The sequence below is a fragment of the Melopsittacus undulatus genome, chromosome 1 (genome assembly GCF_012275295.1).
Source record: "Melopsittacus undulatus isolate bMelUnd1 chromosome 1, bMelUnd1.mat.Z, whole genome shotgun sequence".
NCBI classification, from domain to species: Eukaryota; Metazoa; Chordata; class Aves; order Psittaciformes; family Psittaculidae; genus Melopsittacus; species Melopsittacus undulatus.
In genome coordinates this window covers 121,698,960-121,713,989 of record NC_047527.1, presented here as the reverse complement: position 1 = coordinate 121,713,989, position 15,030 = coordinate 121,698,960, and the positions used below count along the sequence as shown (strand labels likewise).

The following is a 15,030-nucleotide window of genomic DNA, read 5'->3' as shown; positions in this document are numbered from 1 at the left end:
GGGTGTTTGACACACAAGGAGTTAAACCATATTGCTGGTAGAACTGTCAGTACAAACATGATTTATTCTTTTTCTGCTCTGAGCAGAGACCATACACTTTTTTCCTTTCCCTTCTTCCAAGGTCAGTTGTGTACATAGTTCCGGAACTTGCTTCAAATGTTAGGACAGTTTTCAAGATGCCACTGTTATATCATTCTCCCTGAGCTGAGACAATGACTTTTAAAGCCCTGGTGAAATAAACCTACAAATCTTCTGGAAAAGCAGATGTCCACAGATAAGAGAACTGTGACGTGCGTTCGGAGGGACTAAGTGAAGGACATTCAACCATCAAGGCTTTTCCATTTAAAAATTTAATAATGAATGCTGAAGCAGTTTTGCCTGGGAACAGACGAGATCTGCCCATGTTAGAGCATATATGGTCAAAGATAATATCCGCACTTACCTTAATTTTCAGGGTTTTTAGTATATATGTATGTGTGTGTGTGTGTATCCTTCTGTTGAAGCATCTTTTTATTCCTGTAAGAGGTTGTGAAGCTACATCTCACTTGGCTTGGCCCTGGGGTCATTGATGTCTGTGATAAAGCTCCTTTTCATGTCAGTGATGGGGCAGTGAGATCCATCATTCTGCTCCAAGGACACCAGGGACCTTGAAACACTATGCTTTACATGAAAGGTGTCAAGAAAATTTTGAGCACCCAGAAAAAAGGTCTTCCATTGCCCAGTTCCTAAGGGATCTTTGAAGGTGGTTGTATTTTCTCTCATTTATGCTTCCTCTTACTCTATTTATTTATTGTTTTATTTATTTTTTGTTGTATTTTTAATCAACAAGTGAATTACCCAGTAGCTGGCCCTGCATTGGTTGTAACTGCCTATGTAAACATTGCACTATGCCTCTGGTTTCCCTTTTGCTAATATTTCTCTTTCAGTTATTCATGCAAAAGAAACATGCATATCCGTCTGCAAGTTTATTGTGATTAGTCTATGTTACAACTCTGGCTCTTCCCAGGCTGACAACCTGTATGTTAAAAACCCGGAGAAAGTCCAGCAATCTCCAGGTAATAGTCATTTGCTGCAAAGCAGTGCAAGCTTTCTATGATGAAAACCCACACGAGGAAACATTCATCTAATGATCAATCCTAGCTTCAAAGTGGACTGGCAAAATGGTGCCAAATCTCTTTTAGTTTCTTCTCTTTCAATATTAATATTCCCTTCTATTTTACCTTTTACCTCCCCTGGCACGCCAGTAGCTTACAGCTTACAGCCTTATTTCTAGCAGCTTTGTACATGAACAGTGTCCTGAAAGCTCGCTGTGCCAGCTGGGTATTTCCCTTGTTGGTTTGTATTTCCACACACCTCAGAAATCCCATGTGTTTCTTAGGAACTAGATTGCATGTGCATTTGAGAGTTAGAATATTATCTTTAGATTTAGAATTCATTTACATCATTTTAAATGGCAATGGGGAGCACTGGAAGTTTGCAGTAGCTTTTCAGAAACTACCTGTTTATCTGCTTCTGTCTGCTGGATGACATGAGAAACTCCAGAGAAAATAATTACTGCAATTCTTTTGATGCATTAGGTCTGATTCTAATAATAATTTAATACTGACATAGTCCAAATGATCTTAGAGATGTTATTCATAATTGTGGCACTGTCCTACTTGAAGAATGATAGATTTAAGTAAAAAAAAAAAAGCTATTAAAGCTAAAATGAGAAACTCAAGATGGCTGATCTGTTTTCTGTCAGATTTTAGCTGTAGAGCATTTCGTCAGTCATAATGTTTATCTATGTCATCTTTCTACTTATATTTAGGAGAAGTTTCTTAAAAGTTTTGGGCAATTTGTGATCAAGTATAATAAGCTCTACATGAAGTAACTTCTTCCTATGCTGTGTCTGGCACCCACCCACACAAAGATATTATTAAAAGGAAAGGAGAGGGAGAAGTACAAATAATGTTACGTTTAAAATGAGAACTCTGAATTGCACAACAGCTGAAGCAAGTCACTTCTGACTGGAAGTGGGTAACTGTCCAGAGCGTGCAACGCTGTCAGCCGTAGCCTATTTTCAGAGTAAAGCTTTATACTATACCATGTTCATTTTACCTATCAGAAGGGCCACTGATCTTCATCTTTAAACAGTGATACATGTTTCCTTTTGTCTTGCCTTAGTTTCTCTTTCCACGCCTGCAGTACGGTCTTGTCCAGGGGATGTGTCAAAGAGAAACAGTAGTGGGAAAATGAGTGAGGAATCAGCTCAGAAATAATCCCTCTGCATAAAGGTTTCCACAGGACAGTCCAGGTCATGTTATTTCTAGTCATCTCATAATTCTAGTTTTAGGTCTTATTTGGTTTTAATTCTAAAAATGAAAATATTTTCTTCATAACAAGTAACTAATAATCTGGCAAGTTACTTGCCAGCTATTCACATTTTGTAAAATGAAAAGAAAGAAGAAAAAAATCATTTAATATGTATCTGACTATGTAGCTTGGCAGGTTTCCTGTGACATGATGCAGGATTCCTTGGCAAATGTTCCTTGGCTTTAGCTTTTTTAGTTCCTTCACCATCCCCTTGTTCCTGTTACACATATAGATATACAAACTCCTAGACTTATACAATATACCCTTACCAGGTTCTAAAATTCTTCATACTACTTCCATGAACTGCTGCTATATTCTTTCCCGTTACATTTTTTGCTCTACTGTGTCAAATTGCCGTGGACTTTCTTTCAACACTTCCCCCATCTTGTCTAATGTCTTCAAAGCAGTAGCTATCTGTTCTGAAATCACTGTTCTTTCCATTGCTTCTTCTTGCCATCTCTTCAACCAGACTGCCTAAGCCCTACTTGCGCAAAAAGCAAGTTGTACTTTCCCACTCATGATGCTCTTTCCTTTGTAGGGAGTTCTTGAATGACTTCACTGAGTACATGTGGATTGCCAATATAGACTTTTCACTGAGAATGTTGTATATATTCAAGTTAGTAATCAAGAGATTATTATTACTGTTTTTTCTGTGATAACAAGAAAGGGGATGGGATTCCCAACTGCTATTGTCATCCTGTTGAGCAAATGGACTAGCAGAAACTAGATAGTTATTTTGGTAGTTACTTTTTACATGTCTGGAAGGAAACAAGGCTTGTCTAGCCTTGGAGACATTTGGATTGGCAACTCTAGAATTGTCATGGAGGCTCTGTAATACATTTTGATGAGAAAGTGAATTTCTAGACCTTTTTTTTCACCTGCTCACTAAAGTTTTTCTTCACATGACCTTTCTTCCACGTATCTATTTCACATGTAGTTTAATAACTTAGTGTCAGAAATTGAGAGATACCTTTCTGATTAAAGTGTCACTAATTGGTTCAGAATGTCACTGTCAAGAAACCAACAGACATCTTTTCCTGTGTCTCAGTGAACATGGGTTTGACTATTTTTTTCCTGGCATCTGCACTGCAGGATAGACCAGAGCAGTTCTTATTTATGGCTTTAATTCCAATCTATAAAAATTCTAACTTTTCTTGCAAAAGGTCACAGAACCTCTTTGCTTTGTAGACCAGAGGCTGAAAGTAAAGCCTAGAAGTAATGTGACCACTTTACAGGTAAACCTTATTTATTTATCTCTTGGGTGTCGTTGCATTGTCACTGTATACAATACTTTTAGCATTGCTTTGGCATGTCCATGGAATTGCACCAGGGAAAATTTCTTCATGGAGACTTGCTTAGGAAATGTTTATACTTTAGTTATTACTGAGTAGCATAGACATGAAGCACAGTGTCTATAATAAAGTACTAAAATAAAGCAGTCAACCTTTCAGACACCAATATCCAGTTCAGATAGACAGAATATTCAGGGAAGGTGAGACTCAGCACAGAATAACAACATGAGCTGAGTATATTCCTTTGGACAAGAGAAAAGAGCCCCAGGTTGGTAAATGGTGAAATCTAATTTTGTTCAGCTACATAAAGGCATGAGAGCTTTTCAGCCAGAAGATTAGCAGTGCAAGGCCTTCTAAACTGTAAGCAGACAGTAACTTTTTCAGGATTTGTGAGGTTTTACATTGCAACCTTATGTCATGAACTGTATTTTTATTTCTGTATTATCACAGAATCAAAGAATAGGTGAGGTTGGAGGGGACCTCTGGAGATCGTCTGGTCCAACCCCAACTGCTCAAGAAGGCCCATCTAGAACTAGTTGCCCAGTATCATGTCCAGATGGCTTTTGAGTATCTCCAAGGTGGGAGGCTCCATAACCTCCCTGAGCAACCTATGCTGGTGTTCAGTCACCCTCACAGTAAAAGAAGTGTTTTCTTATGTTCTTAGGGAACATCCTGTGCTCCTGCTGGTGCTCATTGACTCTTGTCCTGTCACTGGGCACCACTGACCTGTGACCTGATTTTCCTCCTCCTCTCTTCCTAAAAAAGCAACAACCAACAAAACCAGGAGATTATGGAGACACAGCAACATAGAATCGTAAAATCACAGAGTCATAGAACTAAGACTTCTTGAGCAAATAGGGAAATAAAATGTCTTGGGTACACTGTAAGTCTTTTCATCCCATTTTCTTCCCTGCTCAAGTGTGTATTTTGTAGCAGCAATAGTGTTGGAGCCCTCAGAGCATGGATTCTGTAGCAAGTAAAGTCAGGGAAGATTGAGAGGATCGGGGAACCACACAAAACGCATTTATCCCTGTTGATAGCCCTTTCCTCCATTGGAGTATCCCTCTTTCCTGAGACACTTGAACACAGAGATTTTAGAAGTTGTTTGAAGTCAGAGAACACACATCTTCTGCCACAAGAAACAAACCCAGCTCCATGCCTTTCCCAAGGGAAAGAGAAGTAATTCTACACATCAGCTCTTGAGTCCAACCAGTCATACACAGATTATCATCATAGAGAGAACATATCCCCAAGTAAGGACTTCTGGATTGAGTCTGCATAAATAAACCTTCAGGGGGTGAATGGGTGAGTGAGTCAAATGAAAGTTAACCAAGAACAAAAGTGAAATTCTGCATTTCTGTGACTGCTGAGTATGGTCTCAGTTCAATGGTACTGCTAGAGCTGATGTGCACCTTTAAGAATAGACTTAAAAAACCAATCAGCTTGAGGTGAAAGTTTTTGTGTGTACTGGACTTGTAGTGCTGGCAAGTTCATTGCTAAAGAGTAACTAGTGCCAAAATGTGAGACGAGATCTTCATATGGCTGCTGATTAAGTGAATCTACTTCCCCAATCATCCGTCCAGTATTCCAATTGAACCTCCAGCCAAAATTCATGAGGGAAATTTCATTACATTAGCGGTGCCTAACCTGGATTTGGCAATCTGTTGTAGTCATGATGGTGGGATGGATAGGAGGTTGAAAGATGAATTAATAACACTTCATTATGATGAAATATCAAAGTATGTTGGAAGGTCACCTTGTGTTGTATAATTATATATTCAAAAGAATTTAAATTCTTGCTTCAGCCCCCAGTGAATCTGACACAGCAGCAATGATGGGAAAAACCTCCCTTAAAAATCCCAAGAATTATACTTGTTTTGGCATGACACTGCCTAAGGTGATTCGAAAACAAGGCTGACTTTGCCAAGCTTTCACATTAACGCAAGGTTCAGCAAACATTTTGAAACATTAAATCAGCTTTCCATTTCCATGGATAGGTTTATTTGATCGTGTAGATTTTGTTAGTTTAAAGGGCCTAAATATTCTAATGCTGAAGCCAAAATTAAATACGCAGATTAACTTCATATTAATAAATTTAAGTAGCCATTCAAACAAAAAATGTCTAAATTGTATTGTCTGTCTTTGGAGATAAGGAGTGTGTCTGCTGCCACGAACAATACTAGGATTGTAGCTGCTGACCATCTTGAAAATTGGGCTCAAAACTTACAGCAGCAATAGATGCTCCTGTCTGAGTGAAGTGCTGGGGTTTTATAGAAGCCAGAATTGCTAAATACTTTAAAGCTTAAAAAAATACCTCCATTATATACCTCCAAATACCTGCAGTCAGTAAATATCATGTATATCTGGGAAGCAGCATATACCATTATTTATTATTTATTCAGAATCAAAATAAAGTCCTTTATGGACAAGAGGCTACTGCATTTTACCCTGACCATTTCAATCTGATGTCATATGGTTTCAAATTGGACTTGATGAAATTGTTCTCTCAGTGTCCCTGCGCAAAGCACTTTTCAGTGTAAGTCAATACGACATGAGCATGAAGGAGTCAAAATGCATGTTCAGTCCATCAAAGATGGTCAGCATGTCTTCCAGTTACTGCTCTGCTCTTTTTTTTAGAATTATAGAATCATAGAATGGTTTGGATTGGAAGGAGCCTTAAAGATCATCTAGTTCCAGCCCATCTGCCATGGTCAAGGACACCTTTCACTAGACCAGGTGTTTCTTGGTGGCATGCTTTCTGCAGTTATTATGTTTAACTGAGAAATGTCACAGTGCTCTGGGTCTACTTCCTGTATTTGGTGTGGACCCACAAGATAGGCAGTGACATTGGAGCTCTTGTCTGTGTGGGAGTGTCAGGATATAAAACACCATTTTTCAGATATAACTTGTGGTTAGCAAAAAGATTCCAGATTCTACACCTGCTCCTGCATATGAGCAATGAGAGGGGAAGGACTATAGCTGAGTCCCTCCTGTTCTCCCTGTATAGATGGGAGAGGTCTTCTCCTTTGAACAGCAACAGTGAAATGTCTTTGGTTATCACTGCTGTTAAGGACCTGTATCAGACAGAAGAAATTGAGTAGGCAGAGAGAGGCAGGAAAACCAATGTTTCCCTGTAACTAAAGGCTGACAGTGAAAACATGGGAATACACGTTGTTCAAGTCAGCAGGTCTCAGCTGAACAGGTTTGGAAATTGGAAGTTTACAGCACACCCTGTACTCTGAGCTGTGCTCCAGAAGAGAAGGGCAGCCTGGCTATCAGTAGACACAAATTAGTATCCAGTTTTCAGTGTATCTGAATAGCGTTTTCTGGAGTAATCTACCGTTTGTTGAGCCAAAATGGTAAGCAAAACCTCAGGCCTGATCTTCTCACATGGCCTCATTCTTGGCTGGATCCTTAATCATCCATTAGTAATCTGTCGGACTGTCTTGGGAGTTTAAACACAATATTGCACTGTTGATCACACCTTACTGAATTCAGCACAAGGGTGGCCATACAGCCTTACAAATCTGAATTTCAAGTTTTACTTAAGCATGATGGGGTGACAGTATTTTTTACATGATGAGTGAAAATATTATAAGTTGCACTTTGAAAAGAAGTGTGTACCACTCTGAAAGTATTTTTAGTCGCTGTTTTTTTTCTGAAAGCCTTTGGACATTCAGCCTATTAATTTGTTTCTTTCCTGCACATATCTCTATTTATGCAGCAGAAGTATTCCTCTCCTTCAAGGTAAATTCTGTACTGTCTCACACCCCATTCTTTACAGACCTTCATAAATCCATTGTCATTTATTTGAGCCCTTGAACCTAGGAGCACATTTTCAATATGCAGATACAAGAAATTTAATTTTAAATTTATATCCATTACAATTCATCTCTAATTTGATTATATTTTAATGAATTGCATGACATTCACTCTGTTTTTGTCTCTCTAAACAGCTATCTGAGTATGTTCTTTACAGTGAAAATTATTCTGTTAATGATGTAATTCATAACATAGTAGTAGTTGAGAGAAAATAGCTTCATTCATGTTAAAGGACACAAATTTTCAAAAGTAGTGTCTTTAAAACTATGTCTCATCTGTCAGTTTTATTATCAGTTTCAGTAGAAACTTGGAAGGTGCTCTCACAGACTGGATAAAACATGGAGGCAGAAGAAGTGAGGTCTCAAAAAAAATAACATGTTTTATCCTATGTTGGCAGGTGTCAATGACAAACATAAATTCATTGTTAATTAAACCAAATCACATCTTTAAAATATTTTTTTATTTTTTCAGACCACTCTTCCGTGGAAATTCAGATGTTGATCAGCTAGGAAAAATCTTTGAGTAAGTAATAACTAGTTTCATTATGTCAATATCTGTCTTACACTGAAACTTTGTGAGGTTTCTTTGCCATGTTTTTATGCAATAATGTGACTAGAACAAAGTATTCCTAGAACATATTTCCTATTGCTACCGTATGCAACATGATATTTCCGTGTATTCTGTTTCAGAGTGGAAGGAGGAAGCAACATGGAATATAGTTTTGCAGAATTAACAGCCATTATCAGGGCGTTATGAGGGACTTCTCTTTCAGACTTTTTAAATCTCTTAAACATATTGCGTGTGTACCACTCATGCATATTCCTAAACAATTTAACCCAAGAGGTTGTCTTCACATAAACAAATGTGAAGGTTTTATTTTTCATTAATTTCTTTGTGTATTTCAGAAAATAACATTAGAATGCTTAAAATTGTTATTAAACTAAAATCTCTAAGATTATTACCAACAGCTTCTTGGAATAAAAGACTTCTGTACATCAGAACATATTTTAGCTTTTAAAATATACTATGTAGACTGTTCACAGTCCATACTTTGGTCAAGTTAACTGTGAGAACAGAAGGAATATCAGCATTTTAACATGTGCTTTGTCAGAGATTAACTAATTTGCTTTATTTTAAATCCATTTTACAGTTCTAGGAGTTTGTGCTTTTCTTGGTCAGAGATATCAAAAGTCTGGGGGAGGCTCTAGACTATCTGAGGGAGAATAATTCTCATTCAAAATATGTTCTTAGTTAAAAAAAACAAAAAACTAAGTTATTGATTTTACAGATAATTAAGTAGGATTGTATCACTTTTTCTTTTAAAAGCTTTTCAGAGCAAGGAACATTGCTCAATTTAGAAGAACCATGTAAATTTTAGATCTTATAATATGGATCATGTACTTAAGAAATAAAGGCCATGTAGGGATGGTCCCACTCCAGAGAATGGATACTGGTTTGCTTCTGTATCTCTGTCTTCTCTTTCATATGGAGGGGCTTCGGAGATCCAGATGAAGTAAGAAATAGGTACCAGAGAAGGCTGAAATACTATTCTCTTGGAAGATATTCCAAAGAGAAGACTGTAAAATTTCTAAGAAGTGCTTAAACTGAATTTCTCCAGTTAACTATTTTTCCAGTTCTCAAATTGTAACAGATATGTTTCTAAGCATTTTCACTATTTAATATGAGGTTCACAAATTGCAGGTCTTGATTTCACACAGTTGACTTCCCTTTCCTGCATACCATACCAGTGTATGTGACTCACTTGCGTGGTTAATTTGTCATGCGCTGAATAGCTCTTCCTGCCCAATCCAGAAAAATGAGTCCATAAAGTTTGCTTCTGCCAAAGCTACTGCTTTAGTCCTGCAATATTCTTCTTTATTAAATGAAGACAGTTTTGCTACATCAGCATAATTTAAAATTTAAAAGGACATAGCTGTGATTTTTTTGAAGGATTTTGTGACATTTAAGGTGAAAAATCAAAATGAACTGGACCAGGATTAAATACATAGCTACTAGCAGCAGCCTCCAACTGGGATCTTTCCATCCCTAGGGGCTGAGATTACCTGTGCAGAAAAGAATTCATCAAGAAAAGAAAATGCTGTGCTAATTTTAGAAGAAATTCCTTGTTACACATCTACTTAAAGTTTGTTTTTCCTTCTTTTGTGCAATTCTCCTTTAATAGTTCAAAAGTTTCTTTCTTAGATTCTGAGGGGTTTATGTTAAATAGTATTTACGTTATGTTTTCACAGCTGGAGAACCCCCTACAGTTAGGCATAGCTCTGTTTGTAGGAGGGTTGTTTCTTTCTACAGTAGTGACTCATTCTGCAGACTAATTTGGACAGAAAGTAGTTTCTGTTTTTTTGTGTAATCTGGACTGTTGCATTCTTTCAGATAATGGGGCTATGGTCTACCTTTGCTTTACCAGTGCATTCCAATTTGCATCAGGTAAAATTCCACTGTACATGAGGGTAAATCCCACAGAGGCAGCCCAAAATATTTTCCTGACTTTCCAGGTCACCATCAGGGTGTGGGATATCCTCACAGATTTCAGGCTAAAAGCTGAAATGGTTTGAGCAGACTTGTCTCCCATTGTAATGAATGGGAGTGGAAAGTACTTGGCTTTTCTCAAGACCAGGCCTGAACCTTTGGCAGGAAGTGAAACTCATCCAAGATGCTCCCAAACTTAGTCACTGAAATGGTAGTGCTACCAAACCAGAGTGAGGGCACTTACTCTGACATTCATTATTAGTGTGTTGAGTACTACATGAGTGTATAACTGAATATGTCTCTCCTTTCCACTCTTGGTCTTGTCCACGGTACCTATTTGACAGTTTGACTCATTGTTTCTTTTTGTTAGCTTTGCCTGTGCTTACTCTGCCCTGTTTATGATCTCTTATGCAAATGTTAAAAAATTTGGGACTAACCAAACACATTTGAATGGCAGGTGAAACTTCATTGTTATTTAAAACATTTCACTCCCGTATGGTATTGTCCTACAGTGCTCTTTGCATTATATTTAATACAGATCCAGACCCTCAAATAGATAATTACATAGCTTTAACCACCATGGCCAAGGGAATTGCCCCATACCCCACTATACCTGTGGTGATAAAAGAAGAACTCAATTTTTATACAGATCTAGCTTTCTTTTCCCAAAAGCTGTGGTATCTTCAGGTGTGGGAAAATTACAATGTCCTGACATTTTAATTGCTTTACCCTTCTAGCCATGCTGTTGTTTTGAGGAAATACTAGTTTTTGAAGGTATTTTCGGTGGGCGAAATTACAGCCTAAAATCCATGTTGGTAGATGTGTAGTTCCACTAAGCTCACTGAGGTAATCTATGATTTACATCAAAATGTTGATGTAGATAGCCTAGTCGCACAACCAACCTCACCTAGAAGAAGGTCAATGCTGCTCCCTAGCGGCATTTGGGTTAGCGCAGACCCAAGTATTCAGTGATGGTTTTTTGTGTTCTTCGTGTCTTAATCTGTCACCATTTCCACTAAAAATATCTATTTTATGGGCTGTAAAAATTATTTTTTTGTGAAGCCTGACAAGTAATTTATGCTCTTGTCCAGAATTTCCTTCAGAAACTGCTGTTTCAACACCATCAATATTAGCATCAGACTAAAACGCAAAATTTGGGTGGCATGATCCATCATTGGAGGTTTACCTATTATTTCATTTATTTGTTGTTTAAACCTTAGGATGATTATTTAACAAGTATAAATATCTTCTAAAATTTAAAGAATAAAGAAATTACAAAAATTAAAATATTCTTTTAAAGGGTAAAGAAAAAGTAAAATACAAAGTAAAAAAACACAACATAAAGACAACTCAAGTCCTATGCCCCTTTGGAGTCGAGAATTTAAAACCTGTATTGTGAAGCAAATAAATTGTTTAAATTTGGGCAACAATTACTGCACATAGCTTTGAAGCATTATGAAACATCCCTTTTATTGCCTTACCCTCATCTTGACCCACACTCTTCTCTCAGTCTCTGTTCTTGTGAATAAAGATCCTTGCATGCAATTCCCCTTTGAAACTTACTGCTTTTAATCATCCTGGAGCGACATATGTTGCACCATCCAGTCAAGAGCTGAGCAACTTTCTTCCAAAGCACTCAGCCCATTTTCAACAAAAAGACACAGAAAATTGAGACGTAGGCCAGAAAATTGTGCTGGCCACAGAATGATTTCTAGCAAACACACAGAGAACTTAATCAGCCTCTGTGCACAGAAGTCAGTGTACTACTTGTATAATTAATCTCATTTAAACAAGAAGACTTATAAAATAAACTGCCACTCAGTATAATCAATATAAAGGGAGAGGGTATAAAATGTTCAGACCTGACATTATGTTTTTCCTTTCACAGTGTAATTGGACTCCCAGAAGAAGAAGACTGGCCTAATGACGTTGCCCTTCCAAGAAATGCTTTCACTTCCAGACCCGCACAACCTATTGAAAAATTTGTGCCAGATATTGATGAACTGGGCAAAGACTTGCTTCTTGTGAGTTACTGGTTGTTGTTCTCCAGGATTCATGACTGATAGCTCCCATTGCACATATATAGTGCCAAGAAACATTTATGTTTCCTTTTAATTAAGTTATTAAAGAAAAGCTCAAAATTAGATAGACGAATTCATGTAAATCTGTGAAACATCAGCACAAAAACACTCATTAGCTGTCAGAGATGAGAAAAGTGTGTCAAGGAAGCACCTGCTTGACTTGTCTTCAGAGCTTATACTTAGATCCTCATTACTGAACCCAATTGTGCCACTGATTCAGCCATTCTCATAGTATAAGATTGACCTGAGTGCTAAAAATAATTTGCCGTTTTGCACAGTTTAGTGGACCCAGTATAAAGCATAAAGTAAGCTGTAGAGGTAGCTTACAGCTGCATGCATTCTAGTGATTGCTGAAAACTTGGGATTTGGAATTCAGCAGCTGTTGCCTCTCACAAATGAGAGGATTGAACAGAAGCAAATGAATTGTGCTGGCACAACTGGTAACACTGAATTCAATTAAATTGTTTCTGTAATTTTTGTAGGTACGTTATAAGCCCCAGCCCTAAAGTTCAGTCTTGCAATGGAATATAGGGAATGACCTGGCCTCAGTTTGCCTTTTGCTGTGCTGTTGAAATCTAGCTAAATTTGTTCTCTGGAACAAATGCTGGACTACATCTGGGCACTTGAAATGACAGGAGAAGCACATCTGTTGTTCTTACATCCTGAAAAGTGAGGCTTAGACGTGGGACAAGAATTAGATTCTGAGAACAACAAGGAATAAATATGGCAGAGCACTCAGTGAGTGTGAGGCATGATGGGAGGAAGGAAAGACAAGTATGTGTAGAAGGTAAAGTGGGAAGGGTTAGGCAAAGACATGAGAACTGGGAGCCAGCCACAGAAGAAATGGGAGAGCAGGACTGGAAGTCACTGCATTAAATTTCAGAGGTTAGTGATAGAATTTAAGATACAAGAAAATAAAGTAGGAGTAGGAAGTGCATAGATAAGGAATAGCAGGGAAAATACTCTCTGGAGGTGAATGAAGAAAAAGAGGAGAACAAGGTATAAAACACAAGGCCACACAAGGAGAGATTTCAGTGCTGGCTGGGCAGAGGCTGGGATAAGGATCTGGAAAGATAGCAAGCAAAGTACACATAGGAAGAAGAAGCAGAGATTAAACACAAGACATTAGCATACAAAGGCTACAAAGTCAAAGACCCAATGCTTATAGACATACTGTGTGGGGGAATGAACCCTGCGATGCTAACTGTGTTTGTATAACCACAAAAAAACAGTACACTGAACACTGAGGGATGCAAATGCTGTTCGTGAATAGCTACTCCCTGCAGCCTGTGAGACAGGTGTTCTGTGCATGTGAATTCAAGAAAACTTGAATTCTGCAATTTCCAAAACTATGAATACTTAAATTTTCTAACCTGTTATTTTCTATTAGCTTTGGGGATGCCATATTCATACACTGTGCCACCACTGCTTGTTTTAATGTGAGTGGTAATGTTAATGTACAGCCCACAGTGAGACCCTGTTGTGTCTCATACGGATCATAAATTGAAGGTGGCATGCATCAATGTATATATGCAATGTTAGCCCTGTTAACTGTACATTTCAGTTAAAACTAATTTCTTTTTATACTTACAGAAATGCTTAGCGTTCAACCCAACCAAGAGAATATCTGCCTATGTTGCCCTCTCTCACCCATATTTCCATGATCTGGAGAAATGCAAGGAGAATCTGGACTCTCACATGTCATCCAGCCAAAACTCTAGTGAGGTGAATGCATCATAATGCTGACTGAAGATGAACCATTAATGAACAAGATGCATAGCTGACAAGGCCACTGTCCCATACAAACCACATAGCTGTTCTAGCGAAGATCATTATTTGGAGGTTTTATGCACTTATCGTTTATTTGGGGACTGTGATATGCTTATCCAAGAAAATCAATCTAGTTTACTTTCATCAGAGCAACGCAAGGGCCAGTGCTTTGACCTGCTCCCATTGCGGCTTTATATTTGTTTTGGTTTTGTTTTGTTTATCTACCTGGGAAGACTCCAGACAAAGAGAAGCTGCTGACCAGTTTTGCTGCCATTTTATCCTTTTAATATCGAATGCTGCCAGTGTGGAGTAGGATGATCGAGTCACTGCCAAAACATGATGCAATCTCTCTCTCTAGCTGCTGAAGCATGATTTGGTACTTTTTAAACTATTATTATGTGATCTCATACAGTGGTATTTAAAGAATGGCATTGAAATATCAGATCTCTGCAACCTGCAGTTAACTGATACATGCATTAATACATCCAGTTACTGTTCATTCATAGCATATGTGCAGGTGCTTCCCCACTTGAAAACTTGGATGGATTATTTTATCATTTCATTGCTCTATAAAAATAACAGTGATGATGGTCATCATAATACATGTCTCAACTTTTAGGTTTTTTCACATACAAACAAGTTACTATCTAGCTACATTTGTGTGCATGTTGCAAAAAACAAGTGTTCTAAAAATCCTCTAGAGTCCTGTTCTTAAAGACTCTTTCGGTTTCCAAATGGTCAGTTTGTGTTGAAATCCAGGCACATTCTAGCCCTTGATCTAACCCATCATTTCCCCCTGGAAACAGCTGCAAGCACATTCGCTTTATCTCATTCCATTTTTTCTGATATGCAGCTCAAAGACTTGAGCACAGCTAATGAAAATCAATACAGATTTTCACCTTCAACCTGTTCTGATCATCAGCCAAAAAGGAAAATAGAAAGAAATTGCCGATTCAGAAGCAGAGAATCCTGTACCTGTAATAAGCACAGATATGTATTTGTGCAGAATTGAATGCTGTCTACTGCGCTGCCTTACCTGCAACACTCACCCATGCATTATAAGTGCATGAATATTACTGTCTCAAAATCCCTCAGATGTCATTTATTAAGCAGATTTGTTTTCTATGCAGAAATGCATGAGCTTCTCTCCTAAACCACCATGTGGGTATATTGGCGCATGCTTCTCCACTAGGGTTCATGTGCCATTATTGAATGTCAAAATA

The 15,030-nt window shown here is 37.9% G+C and overlaps 1 protein-coding gene across 2 annotated transcripts in view; it reads left to right on the top strand.

Annotated features, from left to right (window-relative positions):
• Window positions 1-15,030, top strand: part of CDK6 (cyclin dependent kinase 6) — a 123,587-nt gene extending 108,557 nt beyond the window's left edge. For both annotated transcript variants that reach the window (XM_031052495.2, XM_005152927.4), the window contains exons 6-8: window positions 7,941-7,991; window positions 11,845-11,980; window positions 13,631-15,030. In XM_031052495.2, coding sequence (XP_030908355.1) covers window positions 7,941-7,991; window positions 11,845-11,980; window positions 13,631-13,777 — 334 coding nt within the window. In that variant the 3' untranslated portion in view covers window positions 13,778-15,030. The remainder of the gene's footprint in view (window positions 1-7,940; window positions 7,992-11,844; window positions 11,981-13,630) is intronic.